Genomic DNA, 20,344 nt, shown 5'->3' with positions numbered 1-20,344 from the left:
CTTTTGAGTCCATTCGTGTGCTGGTAGAGTATGGCTTAGGGGATGACAGGTGTCAAGCACGTATTTTATTTTGATCTACAGAGATGTATAGAGCAGGGCGGGGCAAAGTGGGGGTGAGGAGCGAGTGTGAAGGTAGCATGAGAAAGATTAGTAAGAGGCCTAGTCCACAGAGGCTACTTCAGTGACGGATTTTTTTTTTTTTTTTGCCGTATGCATGTCTATGCACTGCACATGCCTGGAGTCTGCAGAGGACAGAAGAGGGTATCAGATTTCTGGAACTGGAGTTACCTATGATTATGAGCTGCCATGTAACTGCTGGGAATGGAACCTGGGTCCTCTAGAAGAACAGCCAGAGCTCCTAACCGCTGAGCTTCCCAGCCCCTCAATGGTGGATCATTTAAGCTAATGTAGTTATTGGCTAAGATACCTGGTAGTCTTGGATATGAATCTGTTTAATTCATGGGAGAGATAAGAACAGCAAAACATATCTACTTCTAAGACTGGGAGGCTAGTCTACCCAGTGAAGGGAGATGTGTATAGAGAGGCTCATGCGAGCAAGCCAACACTCTATTCATGAAAGAGAGAGACAGTCTTAGACATCCCAGCCCCCACCAGGCTAACAGCTGAATTAATCACGTGATCCCACAAGAGAGTACATGAAGCAAAAGAATCTCCCTGCCAATTCACAAAATACCAATAATAAAATCATCATTGTTTGAAGTGGTTGATTTTGGGGGATATACTGTGCTATATACAATAAATAGCTGTAGTACAATCTCGATAAGCCTCAGACTCCACCTCTGTGGCATAGGGCCGATGTTACAGGGCTGCTGTTGACATTGCTTGAGGCTGATAGTGAGCATAATATAACAAGGAATACTTGTTATAGTTAGGAAAAATCATACGAGATCCTAGATGAAGTTGCAGGCATCCCTTTGGGGAGCTTTGTCCCTTCAGACATGTCCACTTAGGTGATTTCAAAAGGCCAGGTTTCTGAGACAGATGAAAGGGGTTTTTGTTTTGTTTTAGTTTAGTTTAGGCTATAATTTCTTGCTAAATTTTTGTTTGTTTGCTTGCTTGCTTGTGTGTATGTGTGCGCACCCCCATGCCACAGCTCAGGTACCTGAAGGTCAAGGGACAGTGTGCAGGAGTAGGTTCTTCCATTCACCATGAGGAGTCTAGGGGATATCAAACAGGTTGTCAGGTTTGGTAGCAAGCTCCTTTGCCCACTGAGCCATTTTTCAGGCCCTTGACTACAAGGCCTGAAAAATAAACTGTATATCATAAATAGGTGACCAAAGAAAGCTCTTAGATCAGCTACCTGCCCATGCATGCATCACATCCACGTTAAGCCTTTAATAATTACCAAAAGTCAATTAAGAATGGCTGAAGGAGCTGGGTGTGGTGGTATTCGCCTTTCTCCTAGCACTTGGGAGGCAGAGGCAGGTGGGTCTCTGCGTTTGAAGTCAGCCTGGTGTACAAAGTTCTAGGACAGCCAGGTCTGTTACACAGAGAAACCTGTCTCGAATGGCTGAAGGATGGCCTCCTGGCTTTGCAGAAGACACTCCACTTGTGCAGCTATTAGTCGAGAGAACTACAGCCTACACTTGAACTTCAGTAGAAAGTGAGAGCAGAAACAGGTAAATCTAAAATCTTCTAACTGGAGAGAAAGGCCTAAATTTCTATATAAAGCTCAGACACATAACAGAACAGCAAATGATTCTGAGTGGAGATCCCAGAGACAATACCAAGAACGAGGAGTGAAACGGTGCCCAACAGGTTCATTCTACAATGAAGTCACCTCCAGAATTCTGTCCACAGGTCCTGGGCCCTAAGTGAAAAAAGCAGCTGACTGGGTGCCAGTGCCTGCTTTCCTCGGGTACATAATGAACTCGGGTAGTTAATAACTCACAACTGCAGGCAAGCATGTTAAATAACTTTCACACAAACTTGTGAATTATGATTGCTAACACTTTTGATCTCCAGAATAAAGAAACCTTTTCTTAAAACGGCAGTTATCAATATTAATTAAACCAACAAAAAGAAACTCAAATCTGTATTTTCTGCAGGAAGTCCACATAACCTAAGATGCACTTGTTCTAGACAAACTGAATAAAATTCTAAACTTATCAAATGCACACTAGAGAGTAAGCCTGGAACTGGCAAAGAGTGTTTTGGGTGAAGGATGAAACACCAGACGAGCATTCATGAATTTCAGTTTGGGCAGAATCTACTAGACAAGCCAGATGCTGGACTAATTTCTTTTATCCTTTTTTGCTGTGTTGGCATATAACACAGTAAAGTGCAAAACCCTAACTGTCCAACTTGAAGAGGTGTGCACCTAGATTAACCCTAATATATGACAGGCAGGGGGACCATCTCCGAGGTAGCACTTGTGTAGCATACACAAGGCCCTAATTTTGCTCATAGAGTTGTTGCAAGGATTAAATGTTGATATACATAAAGCTTTTAGGAAACCATTTGGTAAAATTAACCGTTTTTAAAAGCCGAAACAGCTGTTCTGTAAACCAAAGGGTTATAAAATAGTCACAAGACATGTATGCAGCACAATGCTTCTCGCCGGGTTTTATTTTTAATCCTGCACTGATTGATAGCTTTTATATAAAGAGTGATTATATGCCAGCAATGTCAAGTTGCTCTTTTTTAACATTTGCTCCCACTTTCTTGGGTTCTTGCAGTCCAGTAAGTTTACTCTTCAATAAATGAACTGCCTTGAGTAGCACTGCTCGAGCATACAGACCCAGCAAACAGGGGCAATCTCAAGCGATAGACTGATCAGAATTATGAAAATAGTAAGAAAACCAACCTCAGCAGCAAGGCCGGAGGATGACGTGAGGGCCAACAAGCTAACATAAAATAACCCTAATAAGCTAAAACAAACAGCTGCAAGAGGAAGACACCAATGGCTATTTTCCCCACCAGTGCTCAAGGAGGAATCCCCTAGAGAACATGTCAGCCAGTACGTCATCCCCACAGAGGGTACAAGAGGCACGAAGGAAGAAGGCAGAACTGACTGGGGCCTCTTGAGTGAAAGCCACTCTGAGCCAACAGCATCAAACCTCAATCAGAAACCACAAAGGTCACAATTTCCTTGGTCTCTGCCAAGGAATCATGCAAACACTCTCTTTGGGGGTGTGGCACCAAGACATGCACATTTGCATATTCATACGCGCCTACCTGTGGTCTTAGGAGGCTCCTGAGGTCCACCCTGCCAGCCGTACTGTGGGTATCCTTGATAGGGGTACCCCTGAGGTGGTGGGTAGGGGTACCCCTGAGGAGGTGGGGCTCCCATAGGCCCCATTGGCCCCATTGGCTGTTGTGGATAAGGTGGGTATGGGGCTGTTGGCCCGGGGCCCGGATACGGTGGAGGGTTCTCTGGGTTCATCGGGAACCTGGTGATGCACCTAAGGGACAAAGAGAATAAAAATTATTTGCATATGGAAACCACTAGAAACAATTTCCAACTGATGAGATCATTTACTAAACGCCTTAAAGGCGCCTCGACAACTCTGCGAAGCTGAAGCCTTGCCCATCTTGGCTCCTTCTCATCCACACGGCTATTATCTTACTGTCTGCTTGTCCTCACTTCTATCCCAGAGAGGAGGCTGTGACAACAGGATCCATCAAGTCAGTTCTGGATCACCACCATGTCCTCAGAGGCTTGCTTAGTGCTGGAGTCTCCTCAATGAATGTGCTGAATGAGTAACATGATAAGTTGTTTTTAAATTCCCTGAAATGTCCATAAATGTGCCTGGCTAGCTTTAAGATAGCAAAAAATCTAATAACACTATCAACCAGACCAGAAGATGCTGGTCCAATACTAAAGAGCCCTCCAATAGACAGGCTTGGGCTACAGTGGTGTCTCCTAAGAGGCAGCATTGCTACCAGTGACCAGACACACCCCTTGTCTTGGCTCCAGGATAATATGGTTGTTCTTTCCAGACCCGTGACTCTAAGCAGTGAGCTGTCTATAGAGAAAGAATACCGAGCAAAAATTTCCTCCAAGCTTCCACACTCCCAAGAATCTTTGGAAGACTCACCAGGAATCTTCACTGTGCTCACAAGTTCCTGTCCCCAGTGGTTTGTTTCTACGAGGAGCCTATGCTTCCTGGGCCCCAAGCCTATTAAATATTCTCTTGACTGGGCCTGAAGCTTCGAGGGCTAACATATTGCTTCCATCATCTCTACAATCACCTCAGTGCCTGGCACAGAGACGTCCAGATTAAAAGCAAACAATTCATAACTGGGGAACAAGGTATACTCTCCATGAGTCACTTAAACAACACGATTCCTGCGATACCATACTGCCTCACTGTTAACTATAGCCTGCACTAATATTTAACCTATTTTGTCTTCTAACCCCAATTAAATAGTAGGAAAGAATCTAGTAACTACAAATTAGTAATCCCATTAATTCTTTTTTAGAATAAGTAATGAATAAATTCTTAAGTGATTTTATAAAGGCCAGAATAATCTTTTAAGATTCCCTAGGGATTTTGGATTAATGTAACAGATTACTTATATAACTTTCATATTCTTCCTCCCAAATAGTATCAGATTTCCAGCTAGATACCATCAGCTCTTGCTACAGTCCATGTGCTTCACGAAAAGCTCATCTAGTCCCAGCTCTAGGGGAAGCTCCCAAGCTGCTACACTAATCAAGGTCAGCATCTTCCTTTTTTAATCACAAATGACTCAAGGAACCCAGAACTGAGTTCATCATAAATGCCATTTCCTGGTCAGCAGGACAGACTGACGCAGTTCAGTTCTTTCAGTAGCTGGTTCTAACAACCCAAGCTTCCCTTGCCATTAACACAGGCACATAAAGGTCTATGAAAGCTATGGCCTACCAAATTGCTACTAGCCAATCAGCAACTGTTAGCCTTAAGATACAGTGGGTATTACGAAAGACTGAACTAACCTAACCTACTGGCCTAACCTAAACTACTTCTATAGCTCTTCTAATCCTGGGAGCCAATGATGAGCAAGCATGTCAAGTAACAAGCAAGGACGTACAACTAAACACACATATAGGAAGTGGACTAAATAGTGAGGAATAGCTATCAGTGTGACTCAAACTCGCTTTGGACAAATGGTTGAAAAACAAATACAATGACTGCTAGAGTAATGGCTTAAACCTAGCAGAGGAAGTGGGGGTAGAGGGAGTGTCCCTTGAAAGCAGTTAGGATCTGTTTTACCACATATGCATTATGCCTCCCATTTTAAAGACTTACTTTTCCAGAGTCTAATAGAGACTCTGGAAAAAACCAAAAACAAACCAAAAACAAACACCCAACTAGTGCAGCTAAGAAGGACTTGGTATGTGTGCTCAAGCATGAGGACGTGAGCTGGACTCTCCAGAACCCACACAAAGCCAGGCTCAGTGGCACTTACATGTCTGTAGTCCTCTATAACAAGAGGGGTCCTGTTTCAAACACTGTGGAGGGTAAGAGGACCAACACTGAAAGATGTCCTCCACATATGCATCATGGCAAGTGCGCATGTGCACTTACACACACCCCGCACATCCCAAGAATAAACAACAACAGAAGCCACCCTTGATTGTTCCTGTTCTCTCACCTCTGTTACATGCCAGTGTGACACCCATCCTAGTCTACAAAGCCTTTCCCCACAGTGACTGACACTACAAGCATCACCTGATGGGAAAACACTGACCACTAATGCATTTTGTCTCTTCTCTCCAGCAGGAAGCTGATTAACACAGAAATCATTCTTACTAACTTGCAGATGGCCATTCCATTATGTATTTTTAAGTCGCCAAAGTAGAACACTTGTAACTACTCTGCCCTGAAATTCAGTATACATGACCTACCTTCATTATAGCTGTGGGTTTAACCTGGTCCATCCAGCAAGCCTATACATTAATGGAAATTCTCATTCTAGGCAAAGCCAAAGCTATCTTTCTCGGACGATACTGTCCTGAGAACAGTGAGCAATGGAGAAGAAAACAAAACCCAAGAGGCTCAGAACTGCCACACTCGGCACCTCCGTGCTTTGCTGCATGCTCCGTGACTGTTCTTAACCGTTTGTTCTCACTCCTCCCTGTCCTGTGCGGTTCTCTCTGAATGCCCTTCCCCCTCAGTTGTGTTCCCTCTTCACTTTTAGCATGAGTCTTTCTCCGTTATCCAAAGAATAACATGTCTAAGGAGGAAGAAAATTATGTTATTCAGAGACACCTACAGAAAACATAAGCCATACAGTAGTTCCAGCAACCATCGCTCCCTTCCCTCCACACTTGCTCCTGCATTTCCCAGGCAGTCGGCTTAAAGAAACAGAGATAGATCTGTGTCCAATTTCTTCTAACAACAACAACAAAAACCCACTCGAAACAAAAGAACAGCAAAAGCTACACAAAGAGAGTCTGAATGAAATCAAAGGTCCTAGAACTAGAATTTGAAAAGCAGGACTTCACTGGGGAAAAACTTATTGTTCTCCAGCCACCAAAGAAACAAACCGGCCTGACAAAGGTCACCTAACACAGTCACATCACTACAGACCACACTGCATAAGCAAAGAACTAATGAGTTCTAAATTTGAGATGCTGGACTTATCACTTGACTGGTTTCCCTCATAAATTTGGTAAAGCATAGGCCTTGCTAGAGTAGAGTATATACTACAGGTTAACGGTAAACAGTATGAGGCATTAAAGCTGAACAAGAGCTTCGAAGGGACGACCTGAAGGGGTGCAACAGCCAGGATCCATTCACAGACTAAACTGCCCACTGTCCTCCCAAGATCTTGTTCTAGACACAAAAACACACTCAACACAGTCACAAGATTACAGTCATTCTCCAGTGTAACAAGAAGGGCAGAAACTGTTTGTGAAAGTTGTTTTCAGAGATAAGATGCTCTAAGGTCTCATCAAAATAGATAGCCAAGAAATAAAAATATAATAACCTTAAAAATTATCACTGTTTGCATCTACCTGGCAGCTGCTGACTCGACTCCTGTAGGCAGTGTGGTGAAGACAGTTCCTCCAGAGAAACTGAACAATCTCAATGGTAAAAAATCAGATACTGGCCCATGCCCTTAATCCCAGCACTGGGGAGGCAGAGGCAAGCTAAGCAGATCTCTGAGTTTGAGACCAGCCTGGTCTACAGAGTGAGTTCCAGGACAGCCAGGGCTACACAGTGAAATCCTGTCTCAGAAAAAAAAAAAAAATCAGATACTGATACAGAAGAGGACAACAAAGAAATAACTTCTTCAGCCAACTATGGTAAGACCATGCATAGAGGACTTCTGACTTTTTATTGCTTCATATATAAATAAATGAACAAAGATTATCAGACACTGGAGGGTGAGGTCTTCAACATGAGAGACCAAAAAGGGCCAGGCAAGAAGGCTTATTAGCATGTAAAAGTGCTTCCTTCTACGCCTGATGGCCAGAATTTGATCTTTGGAACTCACTGGGTGGAAAGAGAGCACTGGCTCACACATTATCCTCTGACCTTCTTACTGGTACTAAATAAAGCAGGGGAAAAAAATCACAACGTACACACCTACACAAGAAAAAAGTTACTACGGTATGTCTATCTAATTAGTTTCTCTGTGGGTGAGTTCTGTTTTCATTTCTGTGTGTTTATCTATGGGGTCTAGTGCTGAAGATGGAACCCCAAACCTCACACATGCTAGGCAAGTGCTCTATTAAACTATGCTCTCAGCCATCAGTTCTATGCTTTTGAAATAAAATATAATGCTGTGCAGGGAAATTTAGGAGCCGGTGAGGGGGCTCAGTTGGTAAAGAGCTTACCAGGAATGCACAAGGACTTGAGTTCAATCCCAGAACCCATGTAAAAAGCTACGCGCAACACCCATGGCTTTACAACCCCAGGGCTGGGGATGAGGAGAGAAAATGATGGGGCTTCCTGGCCTGCTAGTCTAGCCAAATCGTGAGTTCCAGGGAGAGTGAGACCCTGACTGAAAAATAAGATGGAAACAGAAGAGAGGAGGGAATATGAGACAGGGTAACGGGGTGAAAAGGACTACTCTGTGTGTGTGTGTGTGTGTGTGTGTGTGTGTGTGTGTGTGTGTGTACATAAAGCTGTTAAAGCAATAAAACAAAAGATGGAGACTAGAAAAAGACATCAACGTCTGATCTACTCATGTACATGCACACATGCATATCATATACATATGTACAAAAGGAAGCTATATAATCTGCACAATTTTGTTAAAATAAACACTAATAAAAAGATCAATGTAATAGAACAGTCCTGGGCTGAAGACATAGCTCAGTTGTAAATTGCTATGCAAGCATATGACCTCCACATGTTTTATACACACACACACACACACACACAAATAAGTATAACAAATTTGGGCAATTGCAATAAACATTGAACTTTTACTATTTGTGTGTGTGTGTGTGTGTGTGTGTGTGTGTGTGTGTGTGTGCATGAGTGCGTGTTGTGAGCATGAGTATACCATGACATGTATGAAAGTGAGAGACAACTTTTGGGGGTCAGTTCTCTCCTTCTATCATGTGGGTCCCAGAGACTAAACTCAGGTCATCAGGCTTGGTGACAGGTGCCTGTTCCTGCTGAGCCATCTTGTTAGCCCCTAAAGTAAACTTTAAAACATTTAAATTGAATGACAAGTCCTAAAACAAATTCACACAGTACAGTCACTTAATTTAACATAAGGATACCACTACCATTGAGAAAGGAAAAGATCGTGTTTCCAGTAAACAGTCTGGATTTAATTGGCTATTTTGAGGGTGGGGGTGGAGAGTCTCCTAGCCTTATATACAAAAATAACACAACACATCATAGAACTATAAATAAAAACTAAAGCATCAAACTTTTAGGAAAATGTACGTCATATGTTCAGTTTGTCTGATGACTCAGCAATTCTTGTCCTGATAACCGGTTATCCTTACTTAACTGCAGGGTAGTTCTGAGAAATCAGGGAGGCAACAGTGTCATGCTTTGTTTAAATTTCAGTATAACTTCTGAGGAACTGTGTCACTGGTGACTCACCTGTACAAACATGACAGAGTATCTTTTTACAAATTTCTACTATATATCACTAAGTGGGCCACTGTGGTTTTATGCAGCAGTTGTTGGTCAAAACATATTCAGCATGTGTGCTGAAGGAAGAAATGCAAAAGCCCACACAGACATACACCAGAGTAGCTTTGAATTATAACTGCTTCAAACTGGAAACTCTCTAAATCAGCAGTAGAACAGATTAACTATGGCACATTTATATGGGGCAAACAACAATATCCTACCAGTACTCAATGAAAGAACTATTCCTGTGACTCCCGGAGACAGGCAAGCGAAATCCGCGGGAACAAGCACCACCATGATGGTCTATGATTCTGTTCACCTGAGAAAAATGGTCTGTATTTTGAGCTGGGTCATGTTTGCATAAGAAATATGAATCCACTGGGTTGAACAGTCAAGTTTTCATATTCTACATTGTAAAGCAAACAGATAATACTTAGCTATAAGGGGAAAAAATCTATAATGGTTTGCTTAGGGTTCTGAAATTAGAGGTAGTTTATTATTATTATTATTATTACTACTACATATTATTCTATATAATAATAATACTTTTAAAAGGTGGCTGGCACTTTAGTAAGCTTGGGAAAATTAATTTTCTTAGTGCTTTCTGATATGTTCATGAGGTTTGCTCCTTTTTAATGTCCACCTTCACCTCTTAAGACTGCCTCTTCTGAGAAGCCAATTTCCCTCCCGGTTACCAGCTTCGCCTCAGTAACTAACTACCCCACATCTGTTCCTCACTGCTTTTTTTTTTTTTTTTTTTTTTTTTTTTGCTGTGGCTTTTGTAGTCGAGACTCTTTTTGTCATAACTAAGAAGATGCTTGGCTAGGTATATGGCAGGGTTAAATATGGGTTACACTCACACTATTGAAGCATGAAGTCAGGATACTTCTAGCCTGGCAGCTTGTATAATTGTCTTTAAAGTTAAAAACCCACAAGAGGGGCTGGAGAGATGGCTCAGCGGTTAAGAGCACCGACTGCTCTTCCAAAGGTCCTGAGTTCAAATCCCAGCAACCACATGGTGACTCACAACCACCCGTAATGATCTCTGATGCCCCCTTCTGGTGTGTCTGAAGACAGCTACAGTGTACTTACATATAATAATAAATAAATCTTTAAAAAAAAAAACCCACAAGAACAGATCATAACCTAAAGGCACCTATCTCTTTTAGCTGCCCTTCTAAAAGGACCTTCATAAATAGACTGTTTTATGTTCTAGGCTCCTCAACTTTTGAATCTGCCCGCTTAATTTTGAGTGTAGATTGTTGAGCTTAAAAATGGCTCTAGAATTATTAGTTTTGTCTTTCTCCATGATTTATAGTTTTCACTTAACTGTACCTTTGGCGTGTTGCCTTATGCTATTCACACAGGTCATTCATCCAGTCCATGAAAATGTCCCAGGACATCAAGTGTAACTCAACACTAGCAGTTCCAGGCCTACTGAGATGGTGTGTGCATGAGTTAGTTCCTGTTCAGACTACAGAGACAGACAGACAGCAGCAGCCATTACAGACCAACTTATAAGACGGGAAGCAGAGTACTATGTGCACAAAAGTAAATAAGCAGTCAGGGAAGCTCAGTTTCTAAGCAGAAGTGGCGAGCATATCATTAGTCAGAGGCAACAATCTGGGAAGTAACAAAGAAAAAAAGTACATTTCAGAAACGGTCAGGGGTCACTACGGTGGGGGGCTGTTGTACAGAAGAGGCTAAAGGTGAGACAGTCGCTCAGGATGCTTTTATATAGCTATTCTTTACTGAATCTTAGAACTTCATCTGCATCTGCTTGCCAGGTACCACCAGCCGACCCAATCACTCAACCACATAATGAAGTAACTACTGCAGAAGATGTCTAACATTAGTGTGGGCTTTACCAGTCTTCTCCATTACTGCATCAGGAAGGAAACTCTGGAAGTTTTCTAATTTCAAAGGTATTGTAAAGTAGTCTGCTACTGACTGGACAAATTGGAGTTAGGAGCCCAGGAGCTATATTTCAGAGCTACACAATGAGGTAGAAGCAGAACAAAACCCTCGGTAGGGAAGTCAGACTACACCAGTAAATGTGCAGCTAGCTGAGGAAAAGATCTCAGATCCAACCCCAAACTCACAAGCTAAGGTGTTTACTGAAGGACTTCTACCTTGCTTCCTCTGACGTCTCCCTATATGTAGTCTGGGCTAGTCTGAAACTTGAACTCCTCCTGCCTCAGCCTCCCAAGTGCTGGGATTACAAGTGTGTGTCACTATGCCCAGATCATATTTAAAATTATACCTCAGGTAATTAAATGAACATATTATCTTTTGAACTGGAAGGTCTGCCTCTAGGGGTTTCATCTCACAGATATATATTACAGCAGTATGCTAAGCTTCTAAAACTTTACATACATCTGCACGGGTTTATTGTTGTATATTCATAACAGGTATATAACACACACACATGATATATAGCATCCCCAAAAGTCTACCGTTAGTGAAGGCAAAATAAACCCAGGTACTCGCAAACCATAGAAGTAACACTGCTACCTGAGACCCTTCAGAACAATGAGACAGAACTACATGGGCCAGTGTAGTTAAACCGCAGCAGCAACCAAAAAAACTAGGCAGCATTTGCAATGCCATGCATTCACTTAGCTATTTGGATTTAAAAATAAAGTTTTAAGTCAGGCATTAATCCTGGCGCTTGGGAAGAAGAAACAGGTGGATCTTTTGAGTTTGAGACCAGCCCGGTCTACATAGCCAATTAAAATCCAGACTGGCCAGCAATACACAGTGAGATCTTCTCTTAATCAATCAATCAATCAATCAATCAATCAATCAAGTAATAAGTAAGTAAAAGTCAATTTCTATTGTCAAAGACTATAATGCTAACACTTGAGAGAACTAAACAGTAAGATTACAAGTTGAAGACCAGCCTGCCTACTATATCCAGGCTACATTCAAGACCCTTTCATAAAACACGAATCAAAAACAAAAATTAGATCACAATAAATGGTTATGTTACTGAATACAACTATAGAGTACATTGTTTATACGTTGTACTTTTTTGAGGCAAGATCTCATTCTATAGCCCTAGATGGTCTACACAGACCATGCTGGTCTTTTATTTTAGTTAGGTTTGGGGTTTTTTTTTAGACAGGGTCTCACTTCGTGGCTTCTCTGTCCTGAAACTCACTATGTAGACTAGACTGGCTTTGACTTCACAGAGATCTGCCTGCCTCTGCCTCTGGAGTGCTAGGATTAAATGTGTGTACCACTATGCCCTGTATGGCATATTAGCAATAAAGGTTCAAGTTCCTGCTGACTACCCTTGACTAAATGTCAAATGGCTTTTAGGGGAAAAAATTATTTCTTACTTTACTGAGAAGAAAAGGATGCTTCCAACGACAAGGAAAATAGAATTTGTTCCAGAAACCATCTGGGAACATCTGGCTGCAAGATAGGACTAGTAGGATCCCAGGCCACCTTATCACCCATCTGTTCCAGCCTTCACTGTGGCTGGTCCTATGGCAAAACCCATAGGTTGTCTGAATGCAGACTACCTTTGCCTTGAGCTTCCAAAAGGAGTCTCTAGGGGCACAGCTTAGCCCCTTGTCTGACTAAGAACTGTGGAGAGAATCTCTTATAAACATTACCTGTCAATAAAAAAGGTGGTGGTGGGGCTGGAGAGATGGCTCAGCAGGTGAGAGCACTTACTGCTCTTCCAAAGGTCATGAGTTCAAATCCCAGCAACCACATGGTGGCTCACAACCATCCTTAATAAGATCTTCTGGTGTGTCTGAAGACAGCTACAGTGTACTTAGATATAATAATAAATAAATCTTAAAAAAAAAAAAGGCGGTGGTGATCAGTGTACAAAGTACTGCTGGGAAACCCACACCAGCTTCACACAGGCCGTTCCTGGAGCCTCCCTCAGGCACTCAGCTCAGACTCTGGGTCAGAGCCTGTCAGGGCTGCTATCTGAGGGGCTATGGCAGGCTGCTCCTCAGAGAAAAAGGACAGGGCCTCTGAATAACATCCAGTCACAGGACAGCACTAACTCTAAAACTTCAAACAAGTCAGCCCTCAAAGTGAAAATGGAGAGAAAATGAGGCCCAGTGAGAGAAAGGATCAAAAGAGGGGGCAGCAGTGAACAGAAGGGAAGGGAAAGGGGGAAGAAAGCTGTTAACACGGAAAGTGAGTTAGGGAAATGAAAGGAGAGGTTAGAGCAGAGAAAACCAGAGAGAAGGGAAGAACTCTGCCCCCTGCCAAGTTGAGAGGACACACTATAAAGGGACAGGGCCATCCCTCCCAACCAGTCTGATAAAGCCACTTCCCAGGTCAGGTCCCCCACCAGCACAGCCCCTGAAAGGCAGGTTCCACCAGCCTCCCAGAGCATTGGACTGGGCTTTGTGGGAAAGCTGACATCTTGATGGTTCAGTAAAAGGCCCCTACAGCTTAATGTGCTGGCAATTTAACTAAGCGCTCCTGACTCCTGATGAATACCCAAACGGCCCTCTTTGCTCCACTATGAAAGCCACTTTTCTAACCCACACAGAGAGCCACAGCTCTGTCAACGCGGCAGGTAGCTCTCTTAACAGACAACAGTAAATTTCAGTTCACTTCACGCCTGCAGTAGCACCGATGCTACCACCCCAGCATCGAGCACTCTCCCATCCTGGCTTCTAACACTGTTAAAGGTATAAGCACTATGGATAATAAAGACTAGAAGAAGTAAATTCTAGATGACAATTTTCTGTCACTGTGAACACTTACAAAGAACACTCAACATGCAAAAAAAGACAGAGGGTTTAAAGCAGTTAATAGCACCAGCGAAACTAGAAACTAATTGCATAAATAAAACCTGCATTTTCCAGGGGCACACTTGCATAGAAAGGACAGTACTGCAGCACATCATCAATAAAGTAAGGCTCTACCAGTCTACCAGAGCATTAGATTGGCTTTTCTTTTTTTGGAGACACAGTCTTGCTATGTAGCCTAGTCTGGCCTTGAGCTTGTAATCCTTTTAACTTGGTTTCCTGAGGTAGGTTTGCTGTGTGCTACTTAGTCTCAGTAACTAGATTCTTCATTTTGTGGCTTTCTTAGTATGCACAAATTTTAGGACAAGGTTTAAGGAGACTTCTCTGAAGGTCTGCCTACCCAAACCAGCCCTACCACCCACTGACTGCCACCTGGAAGACTCACCACAGATGAGTCATCTCATTGGGTGAATATGTACGCACTAAGATTTAGAGATCATGTACAATTTTAGCTTATAATATTCACCTTCTATTTGTGGCAGGTGATACAGTAGTTTTCAACTTAAAGGCAGTGATAGGATAGTTTCCCTTATAAATAAAATTTCAAGTTAAAAATTTATTAATTTATTTAGTATGTGTGTCCACACTCCAGCACACGTGTATCATAGGGCACAGGATACGCCAGTAGAAGTCAGAGGATAACCTGTAGGGGCTCATTTCTCTCTTTCTACCATGTGAGTCCTGGGATCAAAATTTTCAAGTTTTAAAAACTGAGATGAAAGCTGGGCGGTGATGATGCACGCCCTTAATCCAGAACTTGGGTGGGGCAGAGACAGGTGAATCTCTGTGAGTTCGAGATCAGCCTGGTCTACATAGCAAGTTCTAGGACAGCCAGTGCTACACAAAGAAACCCTGCCTCAAACAAAGTAATAGTAATAACAATACTAATCAGCAATAATAATGGTCCTTTAATAATGGTCAGACCAAGAATAGGCTAATGGCTCCAAAACGTTTCCTAATGCCAAAGCTCATGGGTACAGCATTTTTAAAGCCACAACTCCCAATTGCATCAGTGTTCGAGGGGGTCTGAGTAGCCTTATAACATTTGTCCTTTTGCTGGGCTTAGCAGCATTTTCCACACAATATAAAACAATTACTTTGATTTGCACTTCCTCTAGTCATTTCAGTTTTGTTTTAGCTTGCACAAACATTAATTATTTTGGTTAACCTCTGGACCATGGTCAGGGTCATGTGCGGTCCCAAAGGCAAGGTGAATGTGGTTATTGGAGGGTGGAAAGCTGAGGAGTGTCTAGGCACGCACAAAATAGTTAGGACAAGATGTGTTACCCTAGTCACTTAAGAGTCACTTTGAAGGTGTTAGGGGGCTGGAGAGATGGCTCAGTGGTTAAGAGCACTGGCTATTCTTCCAGAAGGCCCAAAGTAGAAGATTCCCAGCAACCACAAGGCAGCTCCCAACAGTCTTTAAGTTCAGTCCCAGGGGATCCAATGTCCTCCTCTGCACTCCATGGGCAGCAGGCATGCATATGATACACAGTCATACATGCAGGCATACACATAAAAAATATTTCTGTAATGAAAAATGTCTTTAAAAAGAACAGCAAGGAAAGCATGTAGATAGGACAGAAATCACACATACGGAACACAAAAGAATCATGAGAAACACCTGGCGTTTCCTTTTTTTCTCTTGAAAAAGTTGGTACCAGTAGTTTCATATCCACCCTCAGACACTGATGAATCAACAATCTTAATGCAAGAGTCAGAGAGCCAGAAGGCTGAGGCTGCCTACTGACTTCCTGGATCTGCCATTAGTGTGACAGTGGGCCTTGCTGGAACGGCTGAGTGAAGGAAGATTCACAAGAGCTGGAGCATCCAGGAGGCCACTATGGCATCAAGGACAAGACTTAATGACTTGAGACAGGCATGTTCCTACGAGTGTCTGCTCCTCACACATCTCACCGACTGCTCCCTGCCTCCAGTCCTGATGCTGAAATGAATGTGGAAGATGCCTAGGACGGCCCAGGTTCTCCCCTCCCCCAGAAACTTGTGCAGCTCCACTGTTCACTATCCCTGCCTTTCTCTTGTCACTGAGCATGTCTAGATAGTTTTCAAATGTGATAGGTTTTCTAGCCAAGGCTCTTGGGACTAGGTAACAATTCTTAAGCACAAGTCATCAGGGAACTAATGATAGGCATCTCTGGATAGAGAAAGCGTTTACTCCCTAATGAGTACACTCAGGTAAACTATCCTCCCACCATGACTACCAACACTCCCCAAAAACATCTAATTAAGAGTTCAGAAAACTATCAATCACTCCCGCTGTCTGCGGCTCATAGGCCAGACTCAAACTATTTGTCTCCTTGTTTTAGATGTGAGGATCCCACTAGTTGTACATATTTGGCTACGAGGCCTAACTCAGTCCCAGCGTTCCTCTGCTTATGATGGGGTTACACTCCGACAAACCTATGAGTTAGAAATATCATAAATTTAAAAATGCAGTTACTATTGTAAATACCATAGCTTAGCTCAGCCTACCTTAAATGTACTTGAATTACCATTAGTCAAAAGTTGTACAAAATCATTCAAAAAGCACATTCTATAATCAAGTATTGAGAGCCAGGCATAGTGTCACATGGCTATAATCCCGGCACATGGGACATAGAAGCAGGAGGACCAGATGTTCAAGCCTAGCCTCAGCTATATGGCAATTTGAGGTCAGCCTGTTTGAGATGAGACCCTGTCATCTTTTAAAAGATCTCATTTTTTTTAAAAAATGGAAAGAAAAAAAAGTGTATGTAGCAGGGAAGGATATTGAAAAATCTCTTGTAATTTACTGAACATTATAATTATACTAAAAAAAAATCCAAGAATAGTTATATGGGTAAAATGTTGTCCCACTATAAAGTAGGAAAATGTTAATTTGAACCTTGGTAGATGGGGTACTGATATTCCACATTTCCTAAAACCTTCCTATTGTTGAGCCCGTTTTATCCAGTTCTCAACGGGGGCATGAACTTTTGCATATGAGGCTAGAGAGTCCACTCCTATCCCATGCTCCTATCCTGCTGTCTGTAATTGCTAACTCCCATTTTATAGCCAAGCCAATTATTTGCCTTGGACAAAAATAGGGAGCTTTGAGGACTGGGACATAGCACTCAGCTTAGCTTGAGGAAAACAGAAGTCTCTTCTGTCTAAATTTCCCTCAGGTAAGAAAGCTTTACTCAGGCAACAAATCAGAAATATGAAGGCTAACCTTCATATTTCTACAGCTCCTTCATATTTCTACATATTCTACAGCTCCGTAGAGTCCCTGCAACAGCAAGGCCTGAATCTCACTATAGCCAGACCTGTGGCTGAACAAGACAGGAAAATGTCAAAGATAACTATTCAATTCTCACCCAATTTAGTGAGCAGTCATGCAGACGTCTCTACCTCTGATGAGCTTTAAGTAAGGACTATCTGCCTAACTCCCTAAGGGCTGAGACAGTTTCCAGTAACAATCTTGCTGTCAGAGGATCCTGGCTAGGAAGCTGCCAGCTCCACAGCCTACCCTGTTATTGCTTTACTGCAAATGCTTGACAGAATCAACACGTGGTAATAGAGAAAGAGCATAAGAAAATGAAACACGTATTTATTTGCACATGAAATAAAAACAGGTGTGTGATCTCTAGATCTTGATCATAAGTTGATTCGTAACTAATTCTAAAGACTCTGAGGGTGGGAAGAGGGGCAAAAAGGACTCTAAGTATAAATGGTATTTCAGCAAAAGTTTGTAACTTTCACTTCTTTTTAAAAATTTGCTACATCTCAAAGTACAGCACTCATCCAGGAATTGAAATGTCCTGCTTTGGAGCTGTTCAAATCTCATATAGCTTCTTATTAATTACGTCTCTGTGAAGAGGGTACAGACCATAACAAAAGGGAGTGACTAAGGTGAAGGGCTCAAAATATACCAGTTTGAGTCTCTCACCTTAGCCCAATTCTTTTGATTTCTCACTTATTTCATTTTATTTTATTTTTGAGACAGTGTTACTGCATGGCCCAAGTTTGGCTCAAATTCAGTATATAGCCCACCTGGAACTCACAATTTCCCTTATCACTGGAATTACAACATGTTGAGGTTGGGTCTGTTGCTGTTTATTGTAATGCTGGCCACGGTTTCCTGCAGGGATGAGGAAATCTTCACGTAAGCAAAATGGTGCCGTGTAACCTTGCTCATTAATTTAAAACTATTGGTTGAATAAAGATGCCTACAGCCTATAGCTGGGCCGAAGAGAGAGAGGTGGAGTTTCGGTTCCTGGGCTTGGGGTCTGAGGCAAGACCAAACCAGGAGAAAGAGAAGAAGGTGGAGAGAGGAAAGGGAGCCATGGGGTAGGTGTTATGAAAACATGGGCATGAGGGCTGGCTAATTGGACTTAAGAGCTGCTCAGATGTAACATGGTAAGTTCTGTTTGTTGGGTTGGTTTTTCGAGACAGGGTTTCTCTGTGCAGTCCTGGCTGTCCTGGAGCTCACTCTGTAGACCAGGCTGGCCTTGAACTCAGAAACACACCTGCCTCCGCCACCCAAGTGCTGGGATTAAAGGAGTACGCCACCACTGCCCAGCGCATGGTAAATTCTAACTCAGGGTTATTGGTAGGGAAGTAGACATAATAGCTTAGAGAGTGAATATCTGCCCAGCTCTAGTGCTTTTAAGGCTTATCATAAATACAAGTTTTGTGTCTTTCATCTGGGAACAAAACAAAAACAAAACAAAACAAAACAAAAAACATCTAATGTGGAGCAGGATTGAGATTAAATTATTACCACAACAACAAACAACTTTTTCCACTTTGGTGTGGGAATAGACCCCCATGTGGGTCATGTGGGCTTGGCAGGCACTCTGACAGTGAGCTACATCACTAGTCTTTGGCTCCATTCCATGTAAGGAAAACCTTGTGTCTTGAATGCTGGAAGGCCGGCCCTGGTGTTTATCACAGCCTGTGTTTAGGAAAGCACACTAACATTTTTTTTTTCTCCTGACAATGAACTCTTAAGGTCTCTACCAATGAGAAAACATGTGGGGGTGGCTAGGGTGAATGAAAGTGGAAAAATTCCAAAAAAGCTCTCAGCCTACTTAACTGTCCTGACAGCTCCCAGTGACTGGGAGAGGGAAGATAGGAGGAAAATCTGTTTCTTTCCAAAGGAGGCAGAATTAGTTCAGCAGCTGAAATATGATCAGAAATTTGGAAAACTGTTTATTTATCAGGAAAAAATTTGATGTGCCCCAAGGCATCTAATTTCCAACAATTCTTAGGTTCCTGCAGAGACACTTAAGTACCTCCATGGCACTCACCTTTAACCCAGCACTTGGGAGAGAGACAGACGGATCTCTGTGTGTTCCAAGGCAGTCTAGTCTGGTCTGGTCTACAGAGCAAGTTCCAGGACAGCCAAGGCTACACAGAGAAACCCTGTCTCAAAAAAAACAAAAATAAACAAAAAAGAACCCCTGTGGCCTTTAGGCACACTGCAGTTTTGTGGTTGAACCTGTTTTAAAATCACCTCTCAGGACTTCATTTACAGAGACCAATCTCACTGAGTGGACGGACTGGAAGCAGTTCATTTTCCCTGTCTCAACCACTCTAGATAGGCTCTCCAGAGTGCTGTACCAGTTTCTACATTTACACACAAACCAGCTGAGGACACCTTCCTAAGTTCTCAACAATTCCCTAAACTGCTTTTCACTGTACAAAATCCCCAGAGGCCCAATTTTGTTTTCTGAAGTCAAACAAATACAATACAAATTGGTTTGGTCACTTCGATTCTTTACAGAAAACAAAATACTTGATGTTTCAACAGCATCAATATATTTTAAGGAATACAAAAAATATAAATCACCAAAGCATTCCTCCTTATAAACCCAAAATACACTTTTTGGGCTTCTCAGGAAGTCAAAATAAAATACCCTACTATTTAAACAAAGTTTAAGTGCTTTGTTTATGGTGTGTGCCTATAAACCCAGTACTTGGAAGGTAGAGACAGGACGATGAGGTGTTTAAAGCCTTGGACTCAGCTGTATGAGGACAGAAGCCAGCCTGGACTATGTTCGAGACTATCTCCTCAAAATCAAAACCAGAAACACACACACACACACACACACACACACACACATCCTTCATACGCAGTAAAGTTAAGTAATCTTACTCTGAGAGAAGTTGGGCAGGAAAAAAAAATTGAGCTAAAAAAAATCCATCTTAAAATTTACATTTTACTCAACGTTCCATATCATAGTTTGGTGCTAATTCCCTTTAGTAACTTCCCACATTAAAACTCCTGTCAATCAGTTTGGTTTGAATCTCACCCTAGGGTTAGGGGTATTTTTTGCAAGACAATCTGAAGTCTCTGAAATGTGCTGAGAACATTCCAGTCTCCAAGCAAATAGAAAGAAATATATATCTCTCATCTGTCATCTGTCCAGTCAAATGGAATACAAGAAAATAAGACACTGTTGGGTATGTCCCTTCTAGAATAAAGACAAAAACCTGATGAAATGTTACCGTCATTTCGGC

The 20,344-nt window shown here is 42.3% G+C and overlaps 1 protein-coding gene across 2 annotated transcripts in view; it reads right to left on the bottom strand.

Moving 5' to 3' along the window:
• Cystm1 (cysteine-rich transmembrane module containing 1) overlaps positions 1 to 20,344 on the bottom strand; it is a 54,356-nt gene that overhangs the window by 33,040 nt on the left and 972 nt on the right. For both annotated transcript variants that reach the window (NM_001081365.1, NM_001368637.1), the window contains exon 2: positions 3,199 to 3,425. In NM_001081365.1, coding sequence (NP_001074834.1) covers positions 3,199 to 3,406 — 208 coding nt within the window. In that variant the 5' untranslated portion in view covers positions 3,407 to 3,425. The remainder of the gene's footprint in view (positions 1 to 3,198; positions 3,426 to 20,344) is intronic.

The sequence above is a fragment of the Mus musculus genome, chromosome 18, assembly GCF_000001635.26.
Source record: "Mus musculus strain C57BL/6J chromosome 18, GRCm38.p6 C57BL/6J".
Classification (NCBI taxonomy): Eukaryota; Metazoa; Chordata; class Mammalia; order Rodentia; family Muridae; genus Mus; species Mus musculus.
The sequence above is the reverse complement of the archived record's forward strand: the minus strand, read 5'-3'. Positions and strand labels throughout refer to the sequence as shown.